The following is a 12859-nucleotide window of genomic DNA, read 5'->3' on the forward strand; positions in this document are numbered from 1 at the left end:
GCAAGAAAGTGAGATGTTACCCAAGGTTGTAGCCATTTGTGGATTCACTTAGTTTCTCTTCATTATCAGCTGCATTGGAAGAGTGTACAGCAGTCCCAAGGATGACTGCAACAAGGAAGCAAGCCACTCCAGTGAAAAGAATATCTGCCCTGTTGATGCGGTTGTCCAGGAAATAATTCAGTGTTGTGCCTGAAAATACAACATGCGACTTAAAGGAATAAATATTCAAAAAGTATCATCAGAAACATAACTAAAAATAATAATAAGAATGTTTACCGCACTTTAGTTAGCAAGAGGAGATCATCAACTTACCTATAACAACAACCATGCTTGCGCAGATAACCTCGGTAACTGAGAGACCCACATATGCCCAAGCATATTGTGTAGAAAGGTTCCCAATACTGAGCACAAGGCCCCCTGCCATTGCAAACAGCACCGAAGGCCAGTTATCCTTCATCAAAAAATCCATTCATTCAGAGTCAGCAAACCGAATGAAAAATTGTCTGTACCAACAGGAAGTTTTGCTTGCTAACCTGATTGAGCTGGGTGAAGAAATTGGGCATGTTTTGCTTGCTGTCCCCAAGCTGGCCCAAGGTGAGTGCAATGAGGACCGCGGCGAGGAGGTTGGTGATCGAGTAATCGAGGTACGTGTGCTGCGGTAGCCGGCCCCTGCGCTCCAAGAGGGTGAGCAATGCTGGCCATGTGCCCAAGAAGAGGAGGGCGGCGCACATGAGAGCAATGGCGCTACCCTTGTCTTCTACGACGAACATCTTGAGAGGCCTTGTTTGATGCACAAGGCGCGACCGCGCGATTGGGTTCAGTAGGGGGGCTGCCTTCAACCACCTGCAGGCATCAATCAGTTGAGAGGTTGGCATTTATTCTGGATTTATCGGAGAGCATATTCATGTACAAGAAGGAGGAGGAGCGGGGTAGATAGGAAGAGATACGTACCCGCCGCCGCCGGAGATGGAGAAGACGATCCTGAACAAGTTGTGTACTACGTATGTTGCTCCCCTGCCTGCGACCTGCGTTGCTATATATGCCTATATATTTGATCCTGTGGCGGTTGTCTTCCTTGGCGATTACGGTTTGCCAGCCAGCCAAGTTTGCGAGGGAGCCGTTGGCGACGGTGGCGGCGGCGCCACGCTATCTCCGCGTCCTCTGCAGTCACGTTGTTAACTCACGGCACGGGTGCTGTAGCAGGGATATCAGCCATCCAATTTCAATCTCACGGCTGTCATCCCCCCACTCAATTATGTTAATAAATAGTATATTTCGGTATTATTTATTTACATTTATATTTATATATACTTATTGTTGCTTGTAAAAGCGCCAGTTGTAATTCTTGTTAAACATGCTATGGTGCACCCGGCGCATGAGGTAGTTAGGATAGATAGATAGACAGAGATAGATTATTTCCTTTCTCTCCAAGTTCTATCTCTTCCTTGAATATCCCTCTCTTATGTAATCTCAACAATGTATGCGCTATGGTTGGGAGGTGTGCCTCCACTCTATATAACACGAACCAGTCGGCCTCAACATGCTAAGACGTTTCCAGCTATCGCACGTGGTAGTCAGAGCCATCCTTTTCCCATCTAAGCTTCATAGGAACTCCATCTAGCCCTAGCCATGTCTTCCTCCTCCGGCGCCTCCCAAACCAGCCTCAATGATGGCTAGGTTACCGAGAAGCTGACGCGCACAAACTATGTGCTATGGTGCACGCAAGTCATTCCCCAGCTGCATGGCGCCGGTGTCTTCGGCTATGTCGACGGCACTCAGCCGGAGCCGACGAGACTCCTCGTCACCACCAAGGACGGCAACGAGACTTCATCACCCAACTCTCTCCACCCAATCTGGGTCAGGGAGGATCAGCAGGTTCTTGGATACCTGTTGAATAATCTGACGCGCGAGGTGCTGCTCGCGGTGACCACGGTCACCATCGCGGGTGCGCTCTGGACGACGCTCGCCGGCATGTTCTCCTCGCAGTCCGCCAGCCGCATCAACAACATCTGAACCTCCCTCATCAACGCGCAGAAGGGCAACCTCTTCGTCACCTCCTACTTCGCTGCCATGCGCGGCTACACTGATGAGCTAGCTGCCGCGGGCAAGGCGCCCCGACGACGAACTCGCCTCCTACATCATCCACGGGCTCGACGCCGACTACCAGCCCCTGGTCTCTGCCCTCGACGCTCGCGTCACTGAGGTAACACTTGATGAGCTCTTTGCCATGCTATCCAACTTCGATCAGCGCATGGCTCACTTCCAAGGATCTGGCGGCGGCGACTTCAAATCTTATGCCAACATGGCCACTCGCGGGCGGGGTGGCGGCTCCCGATCGCGGGGCTCATCTCGCAACAAGGGCAGGTCTGGCAACGGAAGCCGTGGCGCCACACCACCCCAATCTGGCGGCCGTGGTCGCCGTGGACGCGGAGCTGGTGGCGGCCGCAGAAACCGCCCGGACGCTCCCCGGTGCCAAATCTGTGGCAAGCCCGGGCACACAGCGAAGGACTGCTGGTATAGGTATGAGGAGGACGACTACGACTCGCAAGATGAGGAGAAAGTCGTTGCGGCGGCCGATGGCTCCTATGGCGTCGACACAAATTGGTACGTTGACAGCGGAGCCACCAACCACATCACCAACGAGCTCGAGAAGGTCACTATGAAGGAGAAATACCGCGACAAGGATCAAATCCACACTGCCAACGGAGAAGGTACGAGTATACGTCACTTTGGTCACTCAATATTTCGTACCCCTCATCGCAACATTCATCTTAGAATTTTTTTGCATGTTCCCAGTGCCAACAAAAGTCTTCTTCTGTCCATCGAATTGCCCTTGACAATCATGTCTTTCTCTAATTTCACCCTTACTTCTTTTTGATCAAGGATCAGGCAACGAGGACAATTCTCTATCAAGGTAGATGCGTTGGCGGCCTCTATCCATTGATTCCGGAGTTTCGAAGACAAAATAAGCAAGCTTGTGGTGCTATCAAGCTTTCATCCACACGTTGGCATGATCGATTAGGACATGCTTCTTTTTCTTTAGTTGAAGGTTACTTAGGAAAAATAAGCTCCTGTTTATTGGTGAGCGTCATCATGAAACAATTTGCGATTCATGTCAGAGAGCTAAAAGTCATCAGTTGCCTTACCCAATTTCTACCAGTATTTCTACCAAACCATTACAGTTGATTTTTTCTGATGTTTGGGGCCCTGCTCCCACTTCTGTTGGTACACACAACTATTATGTCAGTTTTATCGATGACTGTAGTAAATTCTCATGGATATATCTCTTAAAGAAACGATCTGATGTGTTTCAAGTTTTCAAAAACTTTCAAGCTCTAGTTGAACGAAAGTTTGACAGTAAAATCATTGTTGTCCAATCCGACTAGGAAGGGGAATACGAAAAGTTGAACTCCTTCTTCTAGACACTTGGTATCTCACACCACGTGTCATGCCCTCATGCTCACCAGCAAAATGGGCCAGCTGAACGAAAGCATCGGCACATTGTTGAAGTTGGCCTTGCTCTTTTGGCAGGCGCCTCCATGCCTCTTAAATTTTGGGATGAAGCGTTTCTCACTGCCGTTCATATAATATACATGCTACCTAGTCATGTCATTAATCATGAAACTCCTGTAGAAAGGCTTCTTCACACCAAACCCGACTATAAGTCTCTTCGTGTCTTTGGGTGTGCCTGTTGGCCAAACCTACGTCCCTCTACAATAATCGCAAACTCATGTTTCGATCAAAACAATGCGTGTTCCTTGGCTATAGTGCTCAGCATAAGGGGGTCAAGTGCCTGGATGTCTCCACGAGACGTGTTTACATATCCCGTGATGTAGTCTTTAATGAAACTAAATTTCCTTTCGTTGATCTTCACCCTAATGTCGGCGCACTTCTTCGAGAAGAAATTCTTCTCTTGCCACCTCATCTCACTAGCTCTGATCTAGGGGGACAAAATGTTGATGATCACTTGTTGACTAACTCATCTAATGGCATGCATGAGTCCTGTGTCGATGAAACAGGAGAAACTGCGAAGGAAATGAAGCAAACGGTGCAAAATTCAGGCTATATCCCATGTGTCCCGTGGCAGGAGACAGATCCGCCTCGGGATCGGCAGCGACGCACGCGATCGGATCCGCCTCGGGATCGCTAACGGCGCAAGAGGATGGATCCTCCTCGGGATCATCCACCGTAGAGGGGACAGGTGTAGGCGCACGCGCTTCTACGCCGGACTCACGCCGCGACGTCTCCGCGCCTGACACACGGGCTCCTCCAAATGGCGCATGGTACGGTGCCCAACCGGTCACATACAAGCGGCGGTACTCGGCACGTGCCAGGGAGGATGCGGACCAAGCGGGTCCCCCCACAAGCGGTCGACCGACCGGCGCGCGCGCAGAGGCGCGGGGCTCGAGATTCTCTGCGCCAACCGTAGACGTAGCGCTTCAAACGTTGGCCATAGAAGATCCGGCCAACCCTGCGGGCGCTGGAGCTGCTGTCGCGACAGGATCCGCCTCGAGATCAGTTGCAGCTGCAGCTGATGATCCTGCGCAGCTCTCTGGATCCTCTGCGGCTACGGATTCTGCTGCTCCACCATCACGATGTACACGACTGCAACAAGGGGTAACTCAACTCGTAAATTACAAACATATGACTAAATATGGATTGTCTGTTCCACAGGAGAACCAGATGAGCCCAAAACCCTTGATGCAACACTTTGTGATGATAAGTGGAAGACGGCAATGAATGAGGAGTACATGGCACTAAAGAAAAACAAAACATGGCACCTGGTTCCACCACAGCAAGGTACAAATTTAATTGATTGCAAGTGGGTTTTCATAATTAAGAGGAGATCTGATGGAACCATTAACCGCTATAAGGCTAGGCTCGTTGCAAAAGGCTTCAAACAGCGATATGGCATAGACTATGAGGATACATTTAGTCATGTGGTAAAAGTTACCACTATTCGTCTTGTTTTGTCTATTACTGTTTCCAGAGGTTGGAGTCTCAGGCAGCTTGATGTACATAACATGTTTCTCCATGGTGTTCAGGAAGAGAATGTGTACATGAAACAACCTCTTGGGTTTGAAAGTAAAAATACTCCCTCTTATGTGTGCAAGCTTGATAAAGCTCTATATGGATTAAAACAAGCTCCAAGGGCATGGTACTCTCATCTCTGTCACAAGATGCAAAAACTTGGATTTTTCCCTCTAAATCAGACACATCATTATTTATTTATAACAGATCCAATACATGCATATTTGTTCTCATCTATGTTGATGATATTATTGTGACCAGCTCATCTGATGAAGCAATCAGAGGTCTCTTAAAAGACTTGAGTGCAAAGATTGCGTTAAAGGATCTTGGAGACTTGCACTTCTTTCTTGGGATTGAGGTAAAGAAGCATGAATGGACTCTCTCTCAAGCAAAATATGCAACTGATCTGGTTAAAAGGGCAGGATTGCAAGGTTGTAAACCCTCACTCACTCCATTATCCAACTTAGAAAAATTGTCTCTTGCAGAAGGTAAACCTTTGAGTCAGGAAGATAGCACAAAATATAGAAGCCTCGTAGGAGCTCTTCAGTATCTAACTCTTACCAGGCCTGATCTATCTTTTGTTGTCAACAAAGTCTGCCAGTTTTTGCATGCACCTACTGATGTTCACTTGACAGCTGCCAAGCGTATAGTCAGATATGTTAAACATACTCTCAATATAGATCTAAATTTCAGCAAGTCATTTTCTACCCTTGTCAGTGCCTTTTCTGATTCTGCCTGGGCAGGATGCCTGGATGACAGGCACTCAACAGGTGGTTTTGCAGCTTTTTGGGGCCTAACTTAATATCATGGTGTACACGCAAAGAGGCTACTGTATCTAGGTCGAGTACTGAGGCAGAGTACAAAGCATTAGCAAATGCTACAGCTGAAATCATATGGGTTCAGTCTATGTTGAAAGAGCTTGGGGTGAAGAGTAAACAAGCTCCATGTCTGTGGTCTGACAACCTTGGAGCCACTTATCTTTCTGCTAATCCTGTGTTTCATGCCAGAACAAAGAACATAGAGATAGACTTTCAATTTGTCAAAGAAAGAGTTGCTCAAAAGCAACTTGACATTCGGTTTGTGCATTCAAAGGATCAGATTGCAGATGGATTTACAAAGCCTTTTCCCACAAGGAGTTTTGAAGAATTCAAGCATAATCTCAACTTAATGAAGTTGTGATTAAGGAAGGGTGTTAAACATGCTATGGTGCACCCGGTGCATGAGGTAGTTAGGATAGATAGATAGATAGAGATATATTATTTTCCTTTCTCTCCAAGTTCTATCTCTTCCTTGAATATCTCTCTCTCTTATGTAATCTCAACAATGTATGCGCTATGGTTGGGAGGTGCGCCCCAACTCTATATAACACGAACCCGTCGGCCTCAACAGGATAAGACGTTTCCAGCTATCGCACAATTCTATTAGGCCATTAAATTTAGTGTGCACAAGACAACCAGCGCCCTACAATCTAATGCATTTAATTGTATCGAAGAGTTCATTTGGCTTCCGTGGTCTGTCACCAAATCCAACAGCCCATTCAAGTGATAGCAATAGCATTTGATCTCCTGAATTAACTCTTCCTAATTTATTGCACGCACGCATGACATCAATTTACTCTTCTTAGGCAAACTCTAGCCGATCACCTATAACCGGTTAGAGGAGTAAAATCTGATTTTCCTCCTCTAATCAGGACCTAGCCGAACCCCTAAAATTCATAGAGGATAATTTTTGTCTCCACCGCTTATCCGCATCTATATTAACTCCACCGCTAGTCGGTCGAGTAAATACCCCCACCCATCTGCCTCTCCTCCTTCCTCTTCCCTACTGTCGGCAACAACCTCCCTCCCTCCCCCCTCGATCGATGTTCCTTGCCGCCTCCCTCCTCCCCAATGGCCTGATCTCGTGGCTGCCAGTCCCCGACGCCCATCCGCAGCACGGATCTGCGCCGCCACAAGCGAACCGCTGGCGCATCCGCCACCAGGGCTGGTGAGTGCATCGCTGGCTAAGGAGGACCGGGAGGCGATGGAGCGGATCACGGCAGAGCCGCCGACGAGGAGTACATGGTGGATCTCCGCCGCCAGTACCCAAGCTTGTGGAGGCAGAGCGCAAGATCTTCAAGGAGCGCGCAACCGAGGGGTCATCGATGTCTCAAGCGGCAATGAGGACGGCGGCGCCGACGAGGATCTTTCCCGACTGTGGCAACGACGGCACAGGGCCGGACCCCGTGGGCGGTGGTATTTTGCGGGTGGAGTAGCTCGCCCTCTACAAGTCCGACGATTAAGGTTTTAGACTATGCTTCGGTGGTTTATCGAATCTTTGTTCATTTATATTTAAAATCTGATTTTTTTACTCTGTTAAATATAGGAGATGGGCTAGAACCGACCAAATCTAGCGGAGTAAATATACTTCACCAAAGTTTACTCTGTCTGTTTTCCTTCTCTATTTTTAGGGGATCGGCTAGAGTTGGCCGCGCGCGTAGGCGTAGATTTGTGCAGTAACAACCTTTCTTTTCATGATGCAAGTGCATTCATCTCATTCGACCACTCTCTGATAGAGATAGCCTCTTGTGCATGAGCCGCCGGTGCAGGACTATCAGACCAATCTACAAGCGCAAATGAGCCGCCGTTTGTAGTTGCGCATGGTATAATCATAGTCGATCATTTGGGCTCACTACCATTCAGTTTACAAATCAGAACAGATAAACAAAGGGAAAATACAAACAGAAAAAAGAGGGCTAGAGAATGTTGGATGAGATGGATCAGATTTCTGGCTTGAATCCTATGATAAAGGATCACATTTGCGCACAGTATAATCATAGTCGATCAGCTGGGGAAAGGATCCTTACTTCCATCTAAATGATGGAAGCCAATGTTTAGACACAGCATATGCACCCAAACTACACCTCCAACATTGGTATAAGAAGCTCGGAAATTAAACATCACCAGAAATTTGGACATTTTCTAATGTTACAACAAGCCATTCTTCCAGTTGTGAAGCAACAAATACAGAACTTTTGTTCAGTAATGAAACATAAAAAGCACAAAATCCAGTTCTGGGGGATGAACAACATGATCAAATATATCCTCAGTTCAGGTCTCCAAATTGCTTCCGCACCTGGCCATCAGATGGCACATCAGAAGAACGAAAGTATTTAGTTTGATCATCATCGGACAGTTTTAAACATCAGGTCGATGAGAAAATGTTTTACGTTTTTTACAAAATATGACATAAACTACAAACGGAAAACACAACATGAGCGTTTTTCAAGATGCAATGGCTCAGATCTTGTATAACAGGTTTTTCAGTCATGAGTTTTCAGAAGCAGAACTGGCATGTTTGCTGAAAGTGTTTATCATCACAGCCATGGTCTAACCAGAACACACAAGAGTCTAAAAGAGGGTGACAACAATAAGAGTTGATTATTTTATGGCTCATATTAAGAAATTCAACCATGTTTTCCCTTGTACTTCATGAACTAATCAGAAGCGCGGGTAATATTTAAATCACTGCCATTAATCAAAAGAAATCCAGAGGAAGAGACATAAATAAAGCAGTACACCAATATTGAGACAAGATATAATGAAGCTGATGGGTGGCATCAGAAAATAAGCGGATTTTGTAAACATATCAAAGATTCAGTGTTTAGCATATAACATTTCACATCATTTGCCACCTGGTGTTCAATAAATTTGTATGGGAAAAAAAGATAAATAGAGTGCTTTACACAAGGCATCAGATAATAAGCGGAGATTATTAGTCCACAGATGGAATTTTCCATTGAGAGTGTAGGATATCTGATCATCACTTGCCAGCAGGAGAAGTAAACAACTGTAAATATTTTAGAACAATGTCTGAGAAGAAAATCTAGGTTCGACCATTTGACTCCAAAACAATAGCAAAGGCTGCAAGGGTTGGTAAGTAAACCATCTCACTATCCGCGGTTGCTGTGTGACCTGTGTCCCCCTCAGATCATAGTCCAGTAAAAAACTAAACTCAGCTAAGAGGGAGAATAGGAGCTAAGCACAAACATCACAAAAAACAGAAAATAATCCATTGTTTGAGAAGATTGGAGAAGATAAATAATGTTTTCTCTCAGATGCCAATCATAAGGGTAAGCGCAGATGATGCAGACATATCAACATGGCATCAGTTCAGACCGCCCGTCTGCTTGTACTCTCTTCAAGGAGAAGGATGTTATATCAACAAAAATCAAATCATACCAAAAATCTAGTACATGAATGCATAAATTTAACCAAGATAGCAAAAAAAGCAACGCTAAGAAAACCACAAACTAGTAGCAAAATCAGATACATTTCCCTCAGAGTGATAATATAGGTCTCATCAATGTATGAATCAGGCCACTACTTTTTAACAGTCATCAAAGGGATCCAAGAACGTCAATCTCCAATCCATAAGAAAGAAAAATCAAACAGAAACCTTATGCAGGACCATGAGTTCAGGCCTACGTTTCTTTGACATTGAGAATATCATAACAAATGGTTGAGCTGTCAGACAATGCTTTCTAGGCAAATGCATCTCATCAGACCGCAGCGATGTTCACTGCTCGGAGCCCAGTGCATATCTTCATCCATGACACCAGAAGACACATAACCAAACAATAATCGAGCAAACAAGGAAGAGGATCAAAGGAACAATAGAATGTCAAACCATTAGCCCTAGGGGATTATGCTAATAATTTTCATCAAGGAAGAAAACTTTGGTCTCAAAGATGTGCCATCACTGGACTACAGAAATGAACTTCAGAGAAAACAACGAAATGAAAAAACTATCAAACCCGGTGGAACATTCATAATAAAATTCAGTCTCTAAAATTTGAACATAGATCACATCAGAATCACAGAACACAAAAGTTCTATATTGGAGAAAATATGGTAGGTGGACATCTGAATCGCACAGTTTCACAGCATGGCACACAGAGTGCACCAATCAGTCCCGAAAGATGGTGTTTTGTTCGTGGATTTCATCACTGTCCAGCCATATATTACTCGATAATACACAAAAGAAAATATACATAGTAAATAACAGAATCAAGAACAAACAGAAAATTAGACTAGATATCTAAATCAAGAACAAACAGAATTTCAGAACAAGGAAAGTACCATGGTGAATGATGGTCGGGCTGTCAGAGAATGCATTCTAGGCAAATACATCTCCATCAAGCAAAAGGAGCTCAGGGATTATGCTTATGATGTTCATCAACAAAGTAAGCTCAGGTCTCAAAGATGTGCCATCACTGGACTCGCAGGACTGACTAAACTGGAGAGAAAAGAAACTTAAAACCATCAAACATACCACGATAAGCAGGGGCAATTAAAAGTAGGCGAAGCAATTCCCATAAATATAGCCCTTTTGGAAAATTCAAGCCCGGTGAAATATAACAGAGGGATTGAATCATCAAGGAGCTCGAGTCACATGATTCCGAACAAAAAGTGCTGTTCAACATGAACTAACACTCAGAAGCTGATGAATTTGTCCTCAGAATTACGGATTGGCAGCATGGCCGCATAGCGACCGATCAGTCCCGAAACATGGTATGATTAACAGGTTTTTCATCACCTACAGGTTACATAGATCAAATCTAAACATTTTGGGGGTTGGACGTCAGAATTGTAGTCAGACATCCAAGGAAAAAACATTGTAGCAACAGTTTCAAGAACAAAAAGGGAAGGACGAGAAAAGATCTAACAGCATTAGCTCACAAGCCTGGCTGTGAAAAAGCACTTTTAGCGGCAACTGCGAATGTTTTGAGAATATATCATCATTGCCATAAACTTCCAAGCAGCAAAACATCTATGAATATATCAAAGAGGCATGAAGTCCCAGGATCTGATCAGTGCCTGAAAAATGATTACTGGCCCAATATGCTTGTAGCTACCAGAGAAGGACCATTGGGCCCAAGTTAGATTAATTTTAATAAATACTAAAAGAACAAGCTAAGTCAGAGAGAATCCCTCAGGGACCCACAAAAAGTCACACACACTGTAGGAAGGGACTGACATGGGGATTCCAATCAAGACAAACTAACAAAAGTCAAATTAAGGACACTTGTTAAAACCTCATAAAGCTGCATAAATTTTCGTCACTTCAAAATCTGACGGTAATTCCAACATGTAGGCTAGGCATAACCATGTAATCCACAGATAGCACAAACAAGACTAATAACGGGTCATTGACAAGCAGGCCCTACCAGACAAAGCAATTATACTGCTCTAAAACAGAGTACTCGTTGTAAGTCTGAACCAGTTACCGAAAAAGGCTTTCGCCCCGCTTTATAAATAAAGCAACCGCTACAGAGCATACATACCACACAGGTTCACACACACACACACCCAAGTCTCACGAAAAAGTACCAAGGTTCTGCTGAGGGCACAGCTCAACAATCCCAAAAAAGAGGCAAACAACAACAACACATCGCACCCGACACCAGGGGGCTAATCGGGCTCCGGCGGTGGCGGCGGCGGCGGCGGAGAGATGCGGACGGCCATCGATCGAAGGTCGGTGATGAAGGCGGAGATGGCGTCACGGTCCGAGGAGCGACTAAGCGGCCGCCAAAGCTGCAAGAAACCCGAGAATTTGTAGAGGGCGTCAGAAGGGCGACGAAGGGGAGCGTGCTGGATCACGAGTTTATTGCGAACGGTCCACAATGTCCACGCAAGGACCCCAACTTGCAGCCACCTAATGTGGCGAATGGACACGGGGGACAATTGGAGTTCAGCAAAGAGGTCCGGGAAGTTAGTGTGGCACCAACTCCCGCCGACCACCTCGCGGAAGCAGCTCCAAAGGAATTGAGCGGAGATGCAGGAGAAGAAGATGTGGTTCGAGTCCTCCGGGACGCCACAGAGAGGGCAGATACCGGAGCCGGGGCCATTGCGCTTCCGGACCTCCACACCAGACGGAAGTCTACCACGGATCCATTGCCACATGAAGATGCGAATCTTCAGAGGAACCCGGGCGGTCCAGACCATCGATAAGGGGAGGGGTGCGGAGGAAGGGGCGATGGCCGCATAGAGCTGAACCAGTTGGGCTTTTGTTGGCTCAAGAGAAAGCTAGGGGTATTGAAGCCATGAGTTGAAACAGCAATTTTACATGTGATTCGGTATGATGTTTTTTAGGCACACCAGACGATTCATTGGAGACAAGCATGGTTCACGTTCACCATGGCAACCAATATCATACAAATTCTGTTAATCAGAGCGCACTTTCACAAGAACTAAAAAGAGGCCTAAACCAATCTGTACCCATGAATATCAATTATATCTCAATGAATGAGCATTGTCAGTAGTGATCCTTATGATCCTGGAATGCAAGCTGTTCAGTTTGGTTCAAACCAGTCAATATTTTGACAGTCCCAAGTGTTGTTCAACAAACGTGTTCAAAACATTATGTCGTTCTCGGCAAAGCCGTTACCCGCCTGAAACACCATGTAGCATGTTTTATTGGATTGATGAAAGACGCTACAAAAAGCACATTTAAAATCAAACGAAAGTGTAGGGTCATGAAAAATAAACAGAAGGGAATGGGGGAGTGGGACTCGGATACGATCAGAGCCTGTCAGGATGTATGCGTGTCTTCACTTTGTGACATCAGGGGATTGACAGACTATCATACATAACATCATCACCTCGCATCGAAACCAATCCATCCTCAAAACATATTCAATAGATCAATACTCAGAGAAAAACAGAAAACTGGATCAAATGGGGGCTCAGAACTTCTTAGAGGGTTGTGTAACGACATCGACAAATCGGCCTCCGGCACAGGTTTCGTTCCTCATTGCGGGCGATAGCTTAGCACAAAAACGAATCAT

At 45.6% G+C, this 12859-nt stretch overlaps 2 protein-coding genes, 11 non-coding genes and 1 pseudogene across 13 annotated transcripts in view; all 14 read right to left on the reverse strand.

Annotated features, from left to right (window-relative positions):
* Positions 1-12859, reverse strand: part of LOC123115553 (ureide permease 1) — a 35467-nt gene that overhangs the window by 1455 nt on the left and 21153 nt on the right. The gene's annotated exons all lie outside the window — the stretch shown is intronic.
* LOC123116599 (ureide permease 1-like) lies at positions 17-1086 on the reverse strand. The gene is made up of 4 exons (XM_044537538.1): positions 952-1086; positions 534-843; positions 313-451; positions 17-189 (listed from the first exon to the last, which is right to left on the reverse strand). The coding sequence occupies exons 2-4, from the start codon at positions 768-770 to the stop codon at positions 17-19; spliced, it is 549 nt and encodes a 182-aa protein (XP_044393473.1). The 5' UTR covers positions 771-843; positions 952-1086.
* On the reverse strand, positions 7785-7882 carry LOC123118094 (small nucleolar RNA Z103). Its single transcript, XR_006457716.1, has one exon. It is a non-coding gene; the product is annotated as a small nucleolar RNA Z103 (small nucleolar RNA).
* On the reverse strand, positions 8110-8205 carry LOC123118101 (uncharacterized; annotated as a pseudogene).
* LOC123118079 (small nucleolar RNA Z223) lies at positions 8303-8398 on the reverse strand. The gene has a single exon (XR_006457701.1). It is a non-coding gene; the product is annotated as a small nucleolar RNA Z223 (small nucleolar RNA).
* Positions 8459-8543, reverse strand: LOC123118303 (small nucleolar RNA U36a). Its single transcript, XR_006457851.1, has one exon. It is a non-coding gene; the product is annotated as a small nucleolar RNA U36a (small nucleolar RNA).
* On the reverse strand, positions 8623-8705 carry LOC123118135 (small nucleolar RNA R16). The gene has a single exon (XR_006457739.1). It is a non-coding gene; the product is annotated as a small nucleolar RNA R16 (small nucleolar RNA).
* LOC123118139 (small nucleolar RNA R16) lies at positions 8757-8844 on the reverse strand. Its single transcript, XR_006457743.1, has one exon. It is a non-coding gene; the product is annotated as a small nucleolar RNA R16 (small nucleolar RNA).
* On the reverse strand, positions 9537-9623 carry LOC123118310 (small nucleolar RNA snoR118). Its single transcript, XR_006457858.1, has one exon. It is a non-coding gene; the product is annotated as a small nucleolar RNA snoR118 (small nucleolar RNA).
* LOC123118110 (small nucleolar RNA R66) lies at positions 9705-9776 on the reverse strand. Its single transcript, XR_006457726.1, has one exon. It is a non-coding gene; the product is annotated as a small nucleolar RNA R66 (small nucleolar RNA).
* Positions 9930-10024, reverse strand: LOC123118047 (small nucleolar RNA SNORD96 family). The gene has a single exon (XR_006457672.1). It is a non-coding gene; the product is annotated as a small nucleolar RNA SNORD96 family (small nucleolar RNA).
* Positions 10219-10290, reverse strand: LOC123118113 (small nucleolar RNA R66). Its single transcript, XR_006457729.1, has one exon. It is a non-coding gene; the product is annotated as a small nucleolar RNA R66 (small nucleolar RNA).
* Positions 12590-12678, reverse strand: LOC123118282 (small nucleolar RNA snoR14). Its single transcript, XR_006457833.1, has one exon. It is a non-coding gene; the product is annotated as a small nucleolar RNA snoR14 (small nucleolar RNA).
* Positions 12754-12831, reverse strand: LOC123118259 (small nucleolar RNA U61). Its single transcript, XR_006457810.1, has one exon. It is a non-coding gene; the product is annotated as a small nucleolar RNA U61 (small nucleolar RNA).

Source organism: Triticum aestivum, chromosome 5B (genome assembly GCF_018294505.1).
Source record: "Triticum aestivum cultivar Chinese Spring chromosome 5B, IWGSC CS RefSeq v2.1, whole genome shotgun sequence".
NCBI classification, from domain to species: domain Eukaryota; kingdom Viridiplantae; phylum Streptophyta; class Magnoliopsida; order Poales; family Poaceae; genus Triticum; species Triticum aestivum.